This window comes from Physeter macrocephalus, chromosome 10, assembly GCF_002837175.3.
Source record: "Physeter macrocephalus isolate SW-GA chromosome 10, ASM283717v5, whole genome shotgun sequence".
In the NCBI taxonomy this organism is placed as follows: Eukaryota; Metazoa; Chordata; class Mammalia; order Artiodactyla; family Physeteridae; genus Physeter; species Physeter macrocephalus.
In genome coordinates this window covers 35,251,820-35,271,073 of record NC_041223.1, presented here as the reverse complement: position 1 = coordinate 35,271,073, position 19,254 = coordinate 35,251,820, and the positions used below count along the sequence as shown (strand labels likewise).

The 19,254-nt window shown below is 33.6% G+C and overlaps 1 protein-coding gene across 1 annotated transcript in view; it reads right to left on the bottom strand.

Moving 5' to 3' along the window:
* Positions 1-17,256, bottom strand: part of THEMIS (thymocyte selection associated) — a 178,491-nt gene extending 161,235 nt beyond the window's left edge. Inside the window, exon 1 of the mRNA XM_028494728.1 lies at positions 17,166-17,256. Within this exon, the coding sequence (XP_028350529.1) occupies positions 17,166-17,256 (91 nt within the window). The remainder of the gene's footprint in view (positions 1-17,165) is intronic.
* Between the last annotated feature and the right edge of the window lie 1,998 nt (positions 17,257-19,254).

Below are 19,254 nucleotides of genomic sequence, written 5' to 3'. Positions count from 1 at the left end.
GGCCACAGCAGTGAGAGGCCCGCGTACCGCAAAAAAAAAAAAAAACAACAAAATCTTCTCAAATAATGTCTTTTGCCATTTAAAAATATTATTTCACATGAAAAAGTTCTGTTTCATTTAAGTAAATTTCATCTAACAGCTTTACTAAAATTTTAGTTTAAAAAAGGTGCAATCTTTCCAAATATTTATTAGAAGTAGAAAAAGTAGATGTCCCAATTAAAATGTAAAGTTTTCAAATTCAAGACTTTGAATACTGCATCAAAGATAGACATTTCTAAAAATAATTTTTTAGATTTTTTTTTAACACCTTACTTGAAATTACTTTCTCTCCCATCCTCAGTGCTTACTCCAGTCATTTAGCAGGGCCTAACAAAATTTATTAGTATTATAGTATACAAAAGTATAAACTACTACATGTAAGGCAAAGTTTTTTCATTTTCTTTTCCTTTAGTGTTTTTCAATGTTAAATAATTGAGTGATAATTTGTACCTATTCAAATGAATTTGGTAGTTAATAATCCTAACCATAATGTCTATTTCACAGCAGTTGAAAATCTAGCAGCCAATAAAAAATACAAGTTTTACTTAATTTATTGCTTAGTCACTTCTTTATACTTATAAGATGAAGGAAGTATATTAATATATTTATATGATTATATGTAAAAACATAGGCTAGCTCTCCATTTTTTAATATTTTTATTGCATAGTCAAGGTTGGTACTTAACAATTAAGTTAGAAAATTTTAAGTATGAACATTCTACAATAGATGTGAATAACGTGTGCCATTGTACAAAAATGCCCACATTTTGGAACAGTTCCACTTAAGTAAACAGCACAAAAATTTTGCTGGCAGTTATTTTCCTCCACAGCTTTTGAAAATAATACAACTGATATTATCTTATCTGAGCTTCTTTTGCTTGTTTTTAATGTACCTATTTTAGGGATTTTTCCTAAAATAAGGCCTGCTTCAGCTAAGTTTTAGGGAAAAATGTGTTCCATTCAAGTACAAACACAAAATTGCCCTAAACTTTAAAAATTCTTTTACATTTTTAAACTTCAAATATTTTGATTCTATTTTTTTAAATGTAATGTTTAATTACACTGAAAGGGTAATTCATTGATCTGTAGTATATGGCCTAAAGGCAATCTAAGAGCCAAATTGTACAGCAGCTACAATTTGGCTCTTAGAAGTGTTAAGCCTTAGACAAAAAATGATTCCAAAGTTTTTATAGGAAAAAATTCAACATCATTTCAAATAAGATTATGCCTTAATGAATGTAATTTTTGCATATTACCAAATCAACATTTTTTCAAATAAAACTGAACATTTAGGTTTGCCAAATTCTATTCTGACAGTCATTTTAGTGTCCAACCATATACCACTGACACAAATAGAGCAAATTTATATTTATTTAATAAATTATATTATCAATTTCAAATATTGGGATATAATGTTTTACTTAATTTTAAAGCTTAGATATAAGAAGTATTCAACTTTCACTCTCTGTGAACTTAGGTCATCCAGAATCAACAGCAGTTTTAAACCTGTGAAGCTCAACAGAATATGTTGTAAATATGTAGCAAATTTTACTTTAGAAATGTAATTCTTGTCTTTAATAAATCATGATAAATATAAGCTCATGTAGAGAAATACTGGTGCTCTGTTTTCAGTTAGCTGAAATTCTTTTTTAAGAATGTGACAGGCCATATTTCATTAGATTTTTACATAATTTTATTTCTCTTGATCTGTATGAACCAATATCAATATTGTGAATTCATATTAAAAAGTGAAAAAAGTTTTCTTTTGTCCTAATATTTAAAGCCTATGAGGGCTTCCCTGGTGGCACAGTGGTTGGGAATCCGCCTGCCAGTGCAGGGGACACGGGTTCGTGCCCTGGTCCGGGAGGATCCCACATGCCACGGAGCAACTGGGCCCGTGAGCCACAACTACTGAGCCTGCGCGTCTTGGAGCCTGTGCTCCGCAACGGGAGAGGCTGCGACAGTGAGAGGCCCGCGCACCGCGATGAAGAGTGGCCCCCGCTCGCCGCAACTGGAGAAAGCCCTCGCACAGAAACGAAGACCCAACACAGCCAAAAATAAATATAAAATAAATAAATTTAAAGCCTATGAAATATGAATAAATGCAAGTTGAATACAATGCTATAATTTTCAAATTTTCACTGATTTTACTACCATATCCCTAGCTGATTAAATTAAGACTGAAGAAAATTAAATTCAATTAGCCATAAAAGAATTATGTCGGCATTAAAATAGCACAATTTTTTGCCATATGAACTCTTATATATGCATCAAATTAATAAAAGTCATGTTCATATAATGTATAATTCACCATGTATCATTATTCAATATACTTATCTAACCGGTTTAATTTTTTAATGTCATATTTCAATACTTATCAAACTGCAATTGTAACCAGTAATCAGTAATAAGATAGTAAAAGACAAAACAGGGCTTCCCTGGTGGCGCAGTGGTTGAGAGTCAGGGGACACGGGTTCGTGCCCCGGTCCAGGAAGATCCCACATGCCGCGGAGCGGCTGGGCCCGTGAGCCATGGCCGCTGAGCCTGCGCGTCCGGAGCCTGCCTGTGCTCCGCAACGGGAGAGGCCACAGCAGTGAGAAGCCCGCGTACCGCAAAAAAAAAAAAAAAAAAAAAAAAAAGACAAAACAAATGTTTATCTAATACAAGTTATTTCTTGTGTATGTTTATAACCCAACTGTATAGTCAAACAGTAAATAGTTATAAAATTTCTAAAAGCATTGATGGTTCTTTAAGGATAGGATTCACTATAGAATTTTGTAAACTCTGCAGGTAGGCAGAGCAAGAATAAACTTCACTACAAGTTTTATCCCTGGGGCAAATAGGCAAACAGGTGACTTGAAAATGGAAATAATAATAATAATTTCAGCAGATAACTCCAAGGATTAAATATCTTTATAAATACAATTAATTAAAAAATTTAATAAGATTAAATATATATGTGTACTTGTACTAAATTTGTGTATGGATGAGAATAAAGTATTATTTAATTAAATTGTGTTAAATTAATGTGTTGTATTATATTCACATATATTTATGTATAGACATATACATATATAAAATACATTTATACATGTATTACATATGCTTACACACCCAAATCTATACAAAGACACCTGGCCCATAATAATCCTTCAGTATTTAGAACTATAATCATAATCACTAAGCTACCATAAACTATGTGCTGATAACTAACATTTATCTCTGACACTCTCTCATTCTAGTGCTCTAATTCATTTATTTTCATTGACAAACTAGCCCACTTTCTCCTGTTTCTCCTCCAACAGAGACTTTTTTTTTTTTCTTTTTTTTTGGCTTGACCAACTCCTCCTCTATCCATATTTTCCATGTTGGTGTTCTTTGAGATCCACATATTTCTTCTGACCTGACACATGGACTACAGGGCAATCCCTGAAACAAACTTCTTTCATGCACTTACTATTCTGTAATATTAAATCTGAGAATTTTATTATGCTTTTTACTTCAGACATTCATTTTTGTGGGCTATTGTTCATCTGCATCTCAATGTCCTACAGGAGCTTCATACCCTTTGGAATGTGACTGAATCATGCCTCCATCTCCAAAACAACTGCTGCTCTTGTGGCAAGTCTTATAAGTAATATTTTTATCATCTACCATGTTTACTTAGCCCAGAAACCTCCAGTCTGTCATCAACTCCTCCTTCTTGCTCACAGCTTCTCATAAACTGTCAAGTTCAGAATATTCTTCCCAAAAAGACCACCGATCCTGTCTTTTCCCTTCTACTTGTAGCTGCTATTAGCTCCTTGTTGTTTGTCTCATATCCACCTAGTTAACCTCTACTGGAATGGATGGCTAATCTACCATCTGAGATGATTTTTTTGCCTTAAACATTTCAGAAATTCTTTAGCTTCATCTATAATTTTCAAATTTACAATGAACATGATTTACTTTTTTACAGTCAGGAAAACACATTATAAAAATAATATCCTTTTAAAGGTTCCTATTGATTACAGCATAAATTCAATATCCTTATTATAGTTCAGAAGCCACTTAAAATATGACCACAAATTATCTGCTCACCTATTATTCCCTGAGCTGTTCTTGGACCATATTTCGAATTTCCAAACTTGTATAATGATCTAAACACTTTTCTCTCCTTCTGAAATTTTCTTATTTGCCTGCTCATCTTCTATATAGGCTGCAGAAAAATAATCACCACCTCTTGGTAAGTTTTTTGTGTGGTAAGCTGTTTGGGTGGTAAGTTCCCAGTGTTCTCAAAACAGTTTACATCTATTAAAGCACCTTTCACATTGTCTCACAAATATTGATTTTAAAAAAATCTATCTTCTTTCACTGGCCTAAAGAGTCCTTAAGGGCAAGAATCAAACTCTATTCATTTTGTAGAAAGAAGGATAGAAGGAAGAAATGAAGGGAGGTAGATATACAATTTAAAGGAATAATTTCCATGATTTTAACATATTTTGGCAGGAAAAAGAAATATGATATTTGCTATATTCAAAACACAATATTTAAAAATATTACCTCCTCCAAATCTACTTTTCCCAAGAGGGAAGAACATTTTCATGGTATTTAAAAATTGCTATAAGAAGCACTTTTGAACATTATATTTATGGGCTTATTTAAGCAAAACTATGCTCTGACTTCTGCAAATGTACACGTGGTTTCATCAGTATTCTTTTCGATAAACAGAAGAAATGGCTAATGGAATCTCTAGTCATAGTGAAGAGAAGAGTTCTAGCATTGCTTTAGTTGTTTTTGCTAATGTAGATTGATATCTCCAAGTTCCCAATTCTTCTAAGAGTAAAACTCTTACAATATCCAAAAGGACCATATATGGTTCTCCACCATTTCCTCTCTGATATCATTTCTGTTCACTCTCCTCCTCCTTCCAGTCTTACTGGTTTCTCACTTTTTCTGGAATATGCCAACACACTCTCACCATAACACTTTGCTAAAGATATTCTCTCAACTTGGAAAGCCATTCACCCAGATATCTGTTTGGTTAACTCCCTCACCTCTCTCAGCTAGAGAGAGCTTGTTGTACTTAAATCATCCCCTGCATGCTTTGTAACTGTGTAGAAAGTTGATTAATTCTTCTGTTACTTGGAATTAAGGCTTTTGAAAATTCTGGCTAACTCAAATGGATCTTAGATCTAAAGATAAGATAAAACTCTTGTAAAAAAAAAAACTGTGCAGTAATGGGTTAACTGTTACTTGGGGTGCTCAAACTCTGCACATTTCAAAGAAAGGACTAGCCCTTGCTTGGCTCCTGAGAGATAACATCTAAGCCCTCGAAATATCCTGCCAGATAGAGTGTTTCTGTATATCTGGGATCTTGGGCCACACCAGATAGTTTATGCTAACAATGTGATCTATGGTGAATGCCTGTTTTTGTTCACTTGGGGTCCTGGATCATACCACTTAATCTCTAGAGGGCCTAGAGACCCAGTAGCTAAGGTCAGTCACACAAATCCTCAATGCCTATGTAACTGCTCCCATAAAAACATTGGACACAAAGGCACAGATGAGCTTCCCTAACTGGAAATACTTTGTCCTTGTTGTGACACATCATCGCTAGACGAATCAAGCACTATCCATGTATCTTCACTGGGAGAGGATAACTGACAGTTCGTGCCTGTTTTCTCATACACCTTGCCGTATATGCCTTTTTCCTTTGCTGGCTTTAGTTTCTATTCGTTCCCTGTGATAAACCATAACTCTGAGTATAACAGGTTTTCTGAGCTCTGTATTTCTAGAAAATCAACAAGACTGGGAGTGATCTGGTAGGCCCCCAATACAAAACAGGAGGAAATTTTTGTGACTTTGGGTTAGGTAACATGATAACAAAAGTATGAGCCCTAAAAAAATTGATAAATGGGCTTCTAAATTTAAAACCTTTTTGTTTCAAAAGATAACATTATGAAAGTGAAAAGACAAGCCACAGAAGGGAAGAAAATATTTTCAATTTTATATCTGAAAATATTTGCAAATCAAATATCCAGAATACAGAAATAAGTCTTATAGCTCAATAACAAGAGGACAAAGATTGGCAAAAAATTTAAAGAGACATTTCATTTCAAAAAAGACAAATAAATTGCTAATAAGCACAGGAAAAAATGTTCAACATCACTTGTCATTAAGGAAATGAAATTAAAACTACAATGAGATACCTTTGGCTATAATACAAAAGACAGTACCAAGTTTTGGTAAGGATTTGGAGAAATTGGAATCCAAATACATTGTAAATGGGAATGTAAAATGGTACATTATTCATGTTATCTCCAAAAGGGAAATAATACAAATGACCTTTAACTGGTGTTGGATAAACAAAATGTGGTATATCCACACATAAAATACTATTTAGCAACAAAAACACACCAGAATATTAATATATGCTCCAACATAGATGAACCTTAAAAACATTAAGCTAGGTAAAAGAAGTTAGTTTCAAAAGACTACATACTGTGTGATTTATTTTATATGAAATGTCTAGGAAAGGCAAATTTATAGATAGAAAGCAGAGCAGTGGTTGCCTGGGGCTGGAAATGTAAGCAATGATGATTGGCAAATAGCTCAAGGGACTTCTTTGAGGTGATGGAAATAGCCTAAAATTGGTGGTGGTTGCACAACTCTATAAATTTACTAAAAATCATTGAATTGAACACCTTATAATGGATGAATTTTATGGTTTAAAAAATTATACATCAGTTAAGCTGTAAGAAAAATCTAATGGGAAAGGATAGAAAAATAAACAATAAATAATAACCTACATGATATATAAGAAGAAGATAGTGTTTTGGTTCAAAAAAAATGAAGAATATAATAATGAGGATAGGGAATATAGTGAAGGAGGAACAGAAAATTTGCAATATTAAATAGGGTGGTCAGGTAAGCCTCATAGAGAAAGGCATTAGCCAACTTGACATCTGGTTGAAGAGCTTGCCAACCCAAGGGAAGAGTGTGAGCAAAGCTTTAAGGCTGGAGCATATCCTCAAGTTTGAGGAACAGTGAGGAGGTCAGTGTGGCAAGAAGGAGAAGATTAGTAAACAATAAACTCAGAGAAATAATGGGAGTAAGGAGAGAAAAATAAAAGGCCTTACTACCCATTGTAAGGTCCTTATTTTAAGAAAAAATGGCAGAGCCATAGGAGGTTCTTTAACAGAGGAATGGCATAATCTGGCATACCACTTAAAAGCATGACTCTGGATGCTATGAGAATAGACTTCAGGAGTGAAAGAGAAGTAGGGAGACAAATTAGGTGGCTATTTTGATAATCCTGGCAATAAGTTATGATGATTTGAACCAAGGGGGAAGATGGAGGTTGCAGTGCGAGTGGTGATATTCTGGATAAAGCATGGGGGGAAAATTGGCATCAATTTTTCTCCTTTTAAAAGTTAATTCATACTTCTATAAAAATTAGAAGATAATACATCAAAATGTTAATCATATTTCTCTCTATTTGATGAAGTTATTGAATAGTTGTGCTTCTACTTTGTCCAACTTTCTAGCCATGTGCACATATTATTTCTACAGAGAAAAATAGAATTCTTTTCAATATCCAGTTCATTGAACAAGATCAAAATGCAAACAAACTTTGTTTTTGCAAAAATTTTAAGTCAACACCAAACTGGTTACATATATGAAGTAAATAGTGATAGATGGTAATGCTAGCAATATGCAGAATAGTCAAAGAAGCAACAGGTATTTCCTGAATACAGAGAGGCGAACTCACCTTTCCATAAACATGCGGTAACGTTATTACCAACTAACTTTCCGGGCATTATATGACTCTCTCCAGAATGTCTAATGTCTAATTTTTTTAACTGATAGTAAGTGCAGTTCCAGTCATAATAAATATAACTTGTATCAGTAAGGAAATTTTGTTATGCTGAGATAAGAACAACCTCAAATTCTCAGAGATTTAAGTAACAAAGGTATATTTCTCATTTCATTACATGTCCAGTTCAAGTGGGTGAGGGCAGGGTCTCTAATAATTATAGTTACTTAGGGACCCAGACTGTTGAAGGCTCCATTTTGACATGATCTACCAGGATGAAATATGTTAAATTATGAACTAGTTCTTAAAGCATGAGTCCAAAATGATACACCTTATTTCTGCTCTCATTACATTGGCCAATGCAAGTCCTATGGCCACAAAAGTGTAGGGAAGTCCAATTCTATGATGTACTTGAAAGAAAGAGAAAAATCTATGAAAATTATTTTTACAAGATGTGAGATAAGAGAAGAAAATATTAGACCTTCAATTCATACTCATTTTTACATAAACAAAATTAACCTATACTAATATTTAATACAAAGGTTTTCTAAAATTTAATTTTAAACTCCATTAGTATTTAATAATAAAGAAATCTTAATTTATTCCTACATCAGATGGTCACATGACATGTATAGTCCATAATATATTGAGACAGATTGGGAATTCCAAAAAAATGAGAGTTAAAAGAATTGTCCTAATTCATTCATATACTTGCAATACTTCCATATAATGGATTTTACATATGTCAAGTAAAGTTGTTTTAAGAATTATTATAATCTAATTTCAACTCTCACAAAATAGACAATAACTTTGTAAGATGCCTACAAAGACATTTGAGAATTGAAAATTGCAGACCCTATCAAGAAGATGGCAGAACGACACTTCTATTCCTAGTACAAGCTTGTCATCAGCTACATACAATTGCTGTCTGAAGAAACTGCCAAAACCAGATTTATAAAGAAGGTTACTTCACATATGGATTGATGGCCACCAACATTAATGATAAATCTTCCCTAAGCATATATGTTATATGGTGTATACATGCTGTATACTGGACCTTTATAAGATATCTTTAAGAGCTATTATTTACAAGTACTGAAATAAATACATTAGAGCTATGTCTTTGAATCAGTCTATCACAATATTAAATCAACATTTTTACAAATATTGAAGTATTCAGTAATGGAAATGTTTAATATTTTCAATAATGTTCAATAACAGTTAATATGTTATAACAAAGTTAACTTTTGTGAGAGAAAATGGGTTTTATTATTAATAAAAATTTAAACTGTTTAAAATACTATTAATTTTATATTTACTTTATCCTCTTACAATTTTAATTATTTTGTATGCCTTAGAATGACCATAAATATCAATAAAGAAACTGATATATTAAGGTTTATATTATAAATAAAAATAAATTATATATAATTTATTTTTTCCACCAAAACTCTCTCTCCCCAGATCTTCAGAACTTTATCAAATGCACAAACCTAATCATTTAGGTCAAAGTCCTCCCATGCATCCTTTAGTCTTCCCCTTCCTCACACCTCATATCAAATCCATTAGCAAGTCCTGACATTTCTACCTCCAAAGCATATCCTAAATTGGTCATTTCTCTTCCAGCTGAATTCAGGCACCATGATCTCTCTTCTGGATTATTACATGGTCCTAATGTGTCTCAACCCACTTTTGCCCCACTAACACCAGAGCAGCCAAAGATTCTCCTAAAAAGGTGATCAGGTCCTGTCAATCTCTTGGTGCAAACTGGTCATTAGCACTGATAAAATCTAAACTCCTTGAAATGCTCTTGCCCACTCTTTAAACTTCTTCTCGTAAGATTTCCTCTCTACTTTCTTCTGTATGTTCAAGGTACAGGGATATTTTTCTCTTCCTCAGACTAAGCCCCTTTTGGTCCCCAAATGTTTGCACTAGCTGTTCACTCTGTTTGAAACACTCATCTCCCGGATATTTTCTTGTCTGATTCCTTCTAAACATTCAGGTCTCTGCTACTAAATCAGCTCTTTAGAGTGGCCTTCCCTGATCATTTTATCTTAGAGGTCTCCACCTGCTTCCCCAGCCCCACTCTGTACTAAATTATGTGTTCCATGGCCTTTAAGGCCTACAAAATTTGTACATCCCCACGTCCTCAGCCTCATCGCCCACTACACTTCCCTTCAATTGCTCTGCTTTATCTTCACTGTCTCCTCTTTGTTTCTTAATTAGATGAAGAAATCTGTTATGTGGTTTGCACTTGCTCTGTCCTCAGCAGAAATGTTCTTCCAGAAATGTGCAAGGCTCATTTGCTTAGTTTACTGTGGCCTCTGCTCAAATTTCATTTCATCAGAGATATCTGCCCTGATCACCCTATCAGAAGATCATCTCTTCCCTCTGCTTTGCTTTACTCTCTACCTATTTAGATCTTCATGGTACTTGTGTATATTTTAAACCTGTGGGTTGTTTGTCATTTGTTCCAGCCACTGGAACATAAGCTCCAATAGGGTAGTGGCTTACCCCATCCCCTCCATGATTCTAGCCTTTTGAATAATGCTTGATAATGTGTTATTGTAATTTACATAAGCTAGTCCATGCTGAGGCTCACTTGATGTTTGTCTATAAAACATGCTGCTATGATCATTGTAATATAATAATTTTTGCTTTCTGTAATTATATTTTAAGTTAATTTCTAGAGGTCAGATGTTTATGTACATGTTATATGTGGATGTTATTGCCCAGTTGAGACCTAAGAAGTCTGTAACCGTTTACACACCCACCGCCTGTGCCTCCCCTCATTTCTGCACATTCACACCTACATTGGGTTTTGTGGATCTTTTTAATATCTGTGACCTAAGAAATGATTGAGTGATTTATTGCTTTATTTGCACTTTATTGTTAGTAAATTTGAAAATTTTTATATGATTCTGGCATGTAAGCTGCCTTTTATATATTTTCCCATTAAAAAATTTTATATTCATGTTTGTTTATTGTTATTTAATAAATTCCTTATACACTGAGGATATTTACATTCTATCTGCTATATATATTGTGAATATTTTCCCAGTTTGTAGTTTGTCTTTCATCCACATTTATGTAATTTTTTTCAAGAAGGAAATTTTCTATTTCATAAATCCAATGTTTTCATTTTTTAGAGTCCCTAGTTTAATACTCTTCTGTGGCTTCTTTGAGCATTTTTATTGTTAATATTTTAACTTTTAATATTTTTTCTCCATTTTAACTTATGGTGGGATATGCAGGAGTTGGCGGAATTCAAATTAGTTTTACTTTTTAGAAATGGTTGATCAGTTTTCCTCATAATATGCCAATATTATGGTAATCATAATAATAATAGTTAAGATTTACTGCAAGATTTCTATTGGTCAGCCATTTTGCTAACTATTTTATATACAATAGCTCAATTGATCTTCACATCAAAAAAAAAACTTCACATCAATTTTCAAGGTTATGATGAAGCTTTTTTTTTCTTAAGAGAGGGACAAAGCAAATGTTGAATGTTGTAAGTTGACCATGAAATCATCTCTCATGTGTAAACAGTCAGGAGGCCAAATCCTGAGTTTATAACACACAGATCTATGCCTTATCTCATGAGGTAGGGCAATTCAATAAGTGCCTGAGCAACATGCTATTGAGTGTATCATGCTGCCTATTATCATTGTTGTTGTAAACTGGGAGTATTCAATCCAGTACCACAGGACCTTACATGACTTCATGTTGCCTTCCTCAAGTTCCTTCAAACCTCCATTCCCCAAAAATCTCCTGTCATGGAGTCATCACCACAGCACGGGTGAAGCCTGGTTCCACTGCCTGCACCAACACAAGAAGCATCAAGAGGAGGAAGAATATGTTTCCTTGCACTTAAAACAAGAGACACCAAAAAAATGGAAATAAATGCTTACAAAAAAATATTCCAAAAGAAAACTGGAGTAGCAATATGATTATCAAACAAAATAGGACTTAATAAAAAGCTACATAGGGAAAAGGATGATAATAATAGAGTTGAGGATATAACCCCCGTAGCATAAGCACATGTAACAACTCAACCTCAAAAATATGATGGAACAAAAGATAGAAAGAAATTAGAAGTGAACTAGAAAAATGAACTGCTGAAGGACTATTTCACATAACACTCTCAGAAAATGACAGGTAAGGCAGAAGAAAAATAAGCAGTGAGAGCAAGATCTGAACAAAACAATTAAAAACAAGCTATTTGATATATATAGAGAGATAGTGTACTAAACAACAAAATATGCTTTTTTGAGCTCATATGAAATATTTCTAAAATAGGACATGTTTCATGTCATAAAGGAAGCCTGAATCAATTTCAAAGGAGCAATAATATAATACAGACTATTGTTCTCTAACAACATACAACAGAATTAGTAATTAAAAGCAAAGAACAGCTAAAGGAAATTTTATATTATCAGTAAATCAAATAAATAGCCATTGGATTTAAAAGGAAAAAATGTTCTTAGAACTGAGTAAGAGTGAAAATACTACATGGCAAAATTTATGGGAAACGAAGAAATATTTAGAGAAAAATACAGGTTTAAGCACACTTATCAAGAAGCAAGAAACGTTTTTAAAATGACTGTGATTTAAACTAGGAAGCTAGAAAAGGAGCAAGAGAGCAAACAGAGGACGCAAGAAAATAATGAAGATCAAGTCAGAAATCAATGAGAGAAGCAAAACAACACAGAATTTTAACAAAACCAAATTCTGATTTCCCTCCAAAAAATTCCATGTCCAGTAGTTCTTACAGAATTCACCAAATTAAAGGAAGCGTTTAAAGCCCATTTTGTTTTTTTGCAAAGACCTCAGAAAATAGAAAACAACAAAATCTATGTAGCTCATTTTAGAAAGCTAGTGTTATCTTGAATCTAAAATAGTAGATGAGTCTATTAGCTTATTTCAATTATGATCAAATGCAAAAATCTTAAATATAATATCAAACTCCTACACTGTATTTCAAATGTATATATGTATAATATGAAAGGATCCTTCAATTTGAAAAGTCTTTAAAGGTAATTTACATTAGCAGACTAAAGAAACCAAACCACATTATTATCTTAGTCAACGATATAGTATTAAGTTCAATACCTATTTATTATGAAAATACCCAGAAAGCAAGGAATAGATAGGAACCTGCTTAATTTAGTGATAGTTAAACACCAGTTCTAGAGCATTACACTTAATGGAGGAATTTTAGACGCATTTTCTTTATGATTCAGAATTCCCATTATTTAACACAGTACTGGAGGCCCTGGACTATACTATGAAGGTAAGAAAAAATGGACAGTTGTAGAACATAGTATGGAAGAGACACAACTCGATATTTTCTAATGACATCAATAACTATTTAGGAAAAGCAGAGAAAAAAGATAAACTATGAGAATTAATGAGAGTTCATCAGTACTGCTAATAATATTCACCTGCATTTTTCCACTTCAGTGGTAACCAGTGAGAACAGAGGAAATACGATATCTGTCAATACAGCAATATAGTATGTGTACGTGTCTGCATTCGAGGAACTAGCTTAGAATACACAAGATCTCTATGGAGACATTTTTTTAAAATTCTAATACATGATCCAAAAAATGATCTTTTTGTTTGTTTGTTTGTTTTAATGAGAGATAAACTATGCTCATGGATGGGAAGACCTTACTGTTTAAAAAGCTTAAGTCATAATTAAAAACATGTCTACTTTAGAAATCCCAGCTCAGAATGGCTTCATTTGGAATTCTACTAAGTATTTAAATTAAAAATGACATCTAATTTATATAATATCTTTAGAAGGATAGAAAAAGACTTAACCCAAGACGTTCTATAATTTCAACATAACTCAACACAAAAACCTCAGTAGGATGTTATAAGAAATAAAAATTATAAGCCAATTTCACACCCTAAAAGAAATACAAAAGTTCATTAAAACGAATAAACTGAATTCAGTGATATATCACCAAATGGATTTTATTCCACAAATAAATGGCTTAACATTCAAAAAAAATCAATGTAAAAAATCATATTATCACCACAAAAGTTATAGAAAAATATTTGATAAATTAAACATACATTCATGACTTTTAAAAAAACTGGTAGAAAACTAGAAACTTCTTTAAACTAAAACAAACATTATATTTAATGATAAATTATTAAAACTTTCTATGGTTGTGAGTGGGACAAGGAGGTCCTTTATCATTACTCTTATTCAATATTATACTAGAAGCACTAGCTAGTACTTCAACTGAAGGAAAATAAAGTACAATCATTGGAAAGAAGAAATAAGATTCAATCAATATACAAAGAAAACTTAAATGTGTATATAACAAATCTAAAATAATCTAAAGATATATTCTTAGAATTCAACAAACACAACAAAGAAAAAATGAAAACTTCAAAAGATACCACTTATAATGGAATTTAAAAAATCAAATAACTAAGAATAAATCTGAAATAGAAATGTAAGAACTCCACAAATAAAAATTATAAAATGTTATTGACAGAAGCGAAAAGAGATCTATTCATATAAGTAGACAGATATACTAGGTTCGTGGATCAGAAGACTTCATTTAAAATGATGTGAATTCTCTCTAAACCAATGCACTGCTAATAACAAATGGGAGAACCAATTTTACAGTAGTAGTTCTCAAATTTGGCTGCAATTTTAATCATCAGGGAGATTTTTTAAAAACCCAATGCTTTATCGGTATGCCTTATCACTTACATAATTAAATCCTAGTCTTTGAGGAGACAGCGAGGCTCTGAAAGTTGCTGAGAAAGTAAATCTTTGACATTCCCATCACAAGAAAAAAATTGTAATTACATGTGGTAACAAATGTTAACTAGACTTAATGTGGTGATCATTTTGCTATACATACAAATATTGAATCATTATTTTGTACACCTGAAACTAATACAATGTTATATCTAAATTAAATCTCAATTATTTTAAAAAGACTGATAATATCAAGTGTTGTCAAAATATGGGTCAATTCGAGCTCTCATATTCTGCTGGTAGGAATGTAAAGTGGTATAACTATTAGTACTTAGGAAACTTGTTTTCCATTACCTACCCAGGCTGGACATATGCACACTGTGTGATGTGGCAATTCCACTCATTTATACACCCAATTGAATGCTATACACATGTGAACACACATCTACAAGAATGTTCATGACAACATTGCTGTTGACATCTCCAACTGGAAATAATCCAAATGTCCATTAGTAGTGGAATGGATAAATAAATTGTGATATATTCATCGAATGGAATATTATACACACTGGAATAAATAAGCGATAGAGAAGAGCATGGATTAATTTTACAAAGATAATGTTGAACAGATATGCCAAACATAAAATGATACATATTATAATTTTCCATTAATATAAAGTTCAAAATGGGCAAAATTCATGATAATGGTTACTTTTGGGGAGGATGGTGGATAATGATTGAGAAAGGGTATAAGATGGTACTTCCAGAATACTTGTAATTTTCTATGCCTTGACCATGATGGTGGTTACATGAATGTACTTAATTTGTGAAAATTCGTCAAGGTGTATGCTTCTTTCTCTTAACTGAGGTATAACATAATAGTAAAGTATTAAAAGATGAAGATAGTCTGAACACATGGAGAGACTATGTTCTTTTGTAAGACTTAGTGTAAGACTCAATTCTTCCCAAGTTAATCTATAAAATCAATATAATCCAATACAAATTCCAGTTGGATTTTTAAAGTAATCAGTTGATTTATTTAAAGACATGTTTGAAAGGTCTATGAATAGCTATATCAACTTAGAATAAAGGAGTAAAAACAAGAGATTGGTTTATACATGAACTATTATTCCAGAGTCATAGTTACAAAAATAATGCTTCAACACAATTGAGAAAACACAGACTAATGAAATAGAAGAGATATTTCAGAGACAGACCAACCCAGATGTGACCATAATTTTAAGACAGCAACACAAATCAAAGGGGAAAGGATAACTAGCTTAGTAAATGGTGCTGGGCAATTGTGGTTACTATACGGAAAAAAGCTAAAACTGGATTCCTCTGCCCTTCATGGCATAGTTTAAAAATTAAATGTGAAATATAAAACTGTAAAGTTGATATAAAATAACATAGGAAAATATCTTTGTAAACCGAACATGAAGAAGAACTTTCTTATGAGAAACCTCAAAAGCACAAAAAAATGAGACAAAAAATGACTTGGGGCCAGCTTAAGAACAAAGATACATTTCATGATGTTATATATATGGAAAAATATGGTCTGATTGAAAATAATCAATTTACAAATGAATTAAACAAAACGGTCTATATAAAACTGAAGGCTGCCTGCACCAATTCATTGCCTACAGGTGTGTGTATGTGTGCTTTTGTGTGTGTGTGTGTGTGCGTGTGTGTGTGTGTGTGTGTATGAACTGGGTCTGACATTTGTCAAGCTTTGTTTTATTTCATAATATAATACCTAAAAAATTATCTTGTCTATAAAAGGGAAAGATTTGCCTACCAAAAATTCATCTTCCCAGTAGTTTGTCTGTATTTAACTCTACTACTGCCTCAATTCTACAACGCTTGGAACCAAAAATGCATATTTGCCCAGAAAATGACTGTCTTACATGTATTCAAACCACTGCTTAAATATTCTAGGGTATGTGTTGTATGTGTTGTAGGTCTTAATGCTCTTTTACTGAATTAATACAGTAAGTTACACCAAAGCACACTAACTTATTCAATAATCTTAGTTGAACTCTGACTTTAGAACTCTGCCATAGATTCTTTAAAAATTATCTTGTAATTAGTAAACATTAACTTCTATACCTTCAAATAAGGATGCCATTATTCAAGAAATTGGAAGTTAGGCCACTACAGAAAGAGTGAGAGAAGCGCCGATACAAGCAACTTCTAGAAGTGGTTAAGAGTTTGGTGAATTTTTCTTTCTAAATGCTGTGCTTTTAATAGTTGCTTTTTAAAAACTATATTCTAGAAACATAGATATGGAAAACTTAACTTTCCCTCGAGTTACAAACAATTTCAAAGAAAAGACAGAAATAATTCATCATTCGTGTTGAACTATTTGAAGGCCAAGAAGCTTCACTCAATTCCCAGTCCCTATCCACCCCTCAGAGTCCTATCTCGTTTCTCCCTTCTCCAACACTATTGGGTCTCGACCATTCCTCAGTTAATTACTTTCTCTGACGACCACCTTTCCTCTAACAGAATTCATATATTCTGTTAAAAATTTCCACTAAAATTCCCAAGAGTATATACCTTATGAGCATTTTCTAGCCAGAGACAGGAAGGTGCTTACCTTCAAAATAGAAGCCTGACTGGATTTCTAGGACCCTGGGGAGGGTCCTGAGGTCAAGGGAGTAGATGAATTCTTCCAGGGACAATGCCATTGCTTTGGCTTGGGTCTTGTGCAGACCTGGTACTTACAGAAGCTTTTGGCTTCTGGGTGTCACTTGTCTGCAACTGTAGTCTCACCTCATCATTCCTTTCTCAGGCAGGAATGTCACAGTGGAGCCCGACTTGGGTGGAGTAGCTCTGTGTGGGGAGGGCAGTGAGGAGGCAGGGGACAAAAGGTGTTACAGCTCTTTTTAGTTCTCATTGTGGCTTCATTTCCTTCTAACACTGAAGTAGAACAGGATGGGGGTGTGGTGAGCATATCTGAACAGACACTGCCCAAAAAGTGAGAACTGACAAGTAGCTCTCTTTGTCTGTCTCTGGTGCAGGTGTGCATCTCAAGAAGGGGCTATAGGATGTTTGAGGTCACAGTTGCTTGTGGTTTGTCAACCAGGAAAGAACAGGAATTCAGGACTAAGGTCTAATCTTAAAAAGGGCACCGTATTATTCTTTATCTCTTTACTTCACTTCTAAAGTTTGCCTCTGTGCTTTATTTGCATACTCTCAGTGCTTTTATATTAACTTCGGTTAACAAAAGTGCTTTGTGTCAGCTCTTTTCAGAAATCTGATACTCTGAAGAGAGAGGATCGAAACCACTTTTATTCTTCCACATGAAAACTGAATATTAAAGGAGAGTGGGGGAGGAGTGCACTATGCAAAGTGATACAGTAAATTAATATTAATTTTCTAATCACTGCACTATAGTGAAAGTATCTAAATCCGTTATTAGGAAACATTAATTTCCTGGGTTTAGCTCTGCTTTTGACTTACAGGTGACATCAGCCTTGTCTTCTCTGTCCCTGATTTGTCTCATTTATTTAATGGAGAAAAAGTTAGAGTCAAATAAATTGTATCATCTCTTCCAAGGCCAAAATTCTACAATTCTGATCATAAGGTCCAAATTTGCAGTGGGGAGGGGTGAGGATGACCAAAGTCAAAGGAAGAAAGAGAAACCTCATAAAAATAAATCTCTTGGGGCTTCCCTGGTGGCGCAGTGGTTGAGAGTCCGCCTGCTGATGCAGGGGACACGGGTTCGTGCCCCGGTCCGGGAAGATCCCACATGCCGCGGAGCGGCTGGGCCCGTGAGCCATGGCCGCTGAGCCTGCGCGTCCAGAGCCTGTGCTCCGCAACGGGAGAGGCCACAACAGTGAGAGGCCCGCGTACCGCAAAAAAAAAAAATAAAAATAAAAATAAATCTCTTAAAAATCTTCCACTCTCTGGTCTTTGTATTTAAATAAGACAATATTTTAGAGCTAGAGTATACAGTTCAAGGTGATATTTTTTAAGTCTCTTTAAGGGTGACTAAAAGAACACTGGTTGGTATAAATACAATGAAAGAAACTAAGAAGCTGCATATTCTCCTTATAAATTGGACTCCAGGCTCCCTGTCTAGAAACTGTTTTAGCCTTAGGCTGCAAAAAACATAGCCAGATAGAGAGGGTCAGGGCACATCCCAGCTCCACCTTCACGTAAATATCTAAGAAAATAAAAAGCACTGCCTTATTTTGATATAGAGCTTATACAACTCTTTCAGCTCTTAAAATCATATTTGATACTTGCAATAATCTGCCTGGCTTCATTTCTTTCTTTACAAAACTAAAATTTATAAGGCCACATCAATAGTTTTTTCACCAGTAGCTTCTACTTCCTCATTTGCAACTTTTTTGCTCAAAAACCTCCTAAACTTGATTAGTCTGCCTTCTGCACCCCTTCTCCCAAGCTTAGGTCCTTCAATCAACTACAAAAATTGTTTACAGCCTAAATGTATCTCCCATGGTTAAATATATGAAAAGAGCTGCTATGGACTGCTCCTTAAAAATCGTACATCTGTTAGAACTAGTACCACAGCAAATTTCATTTGATATCTAAACCAAACTGGACTTCACTTGATTTTTAAAAATATTTTCCCACATCAACTTTCTATCTTACTAGTCAAAGAAGCTATTTCAAAATATTACCAATCTTTTACAATTGTCTTTGCTACTCCTGCTTTT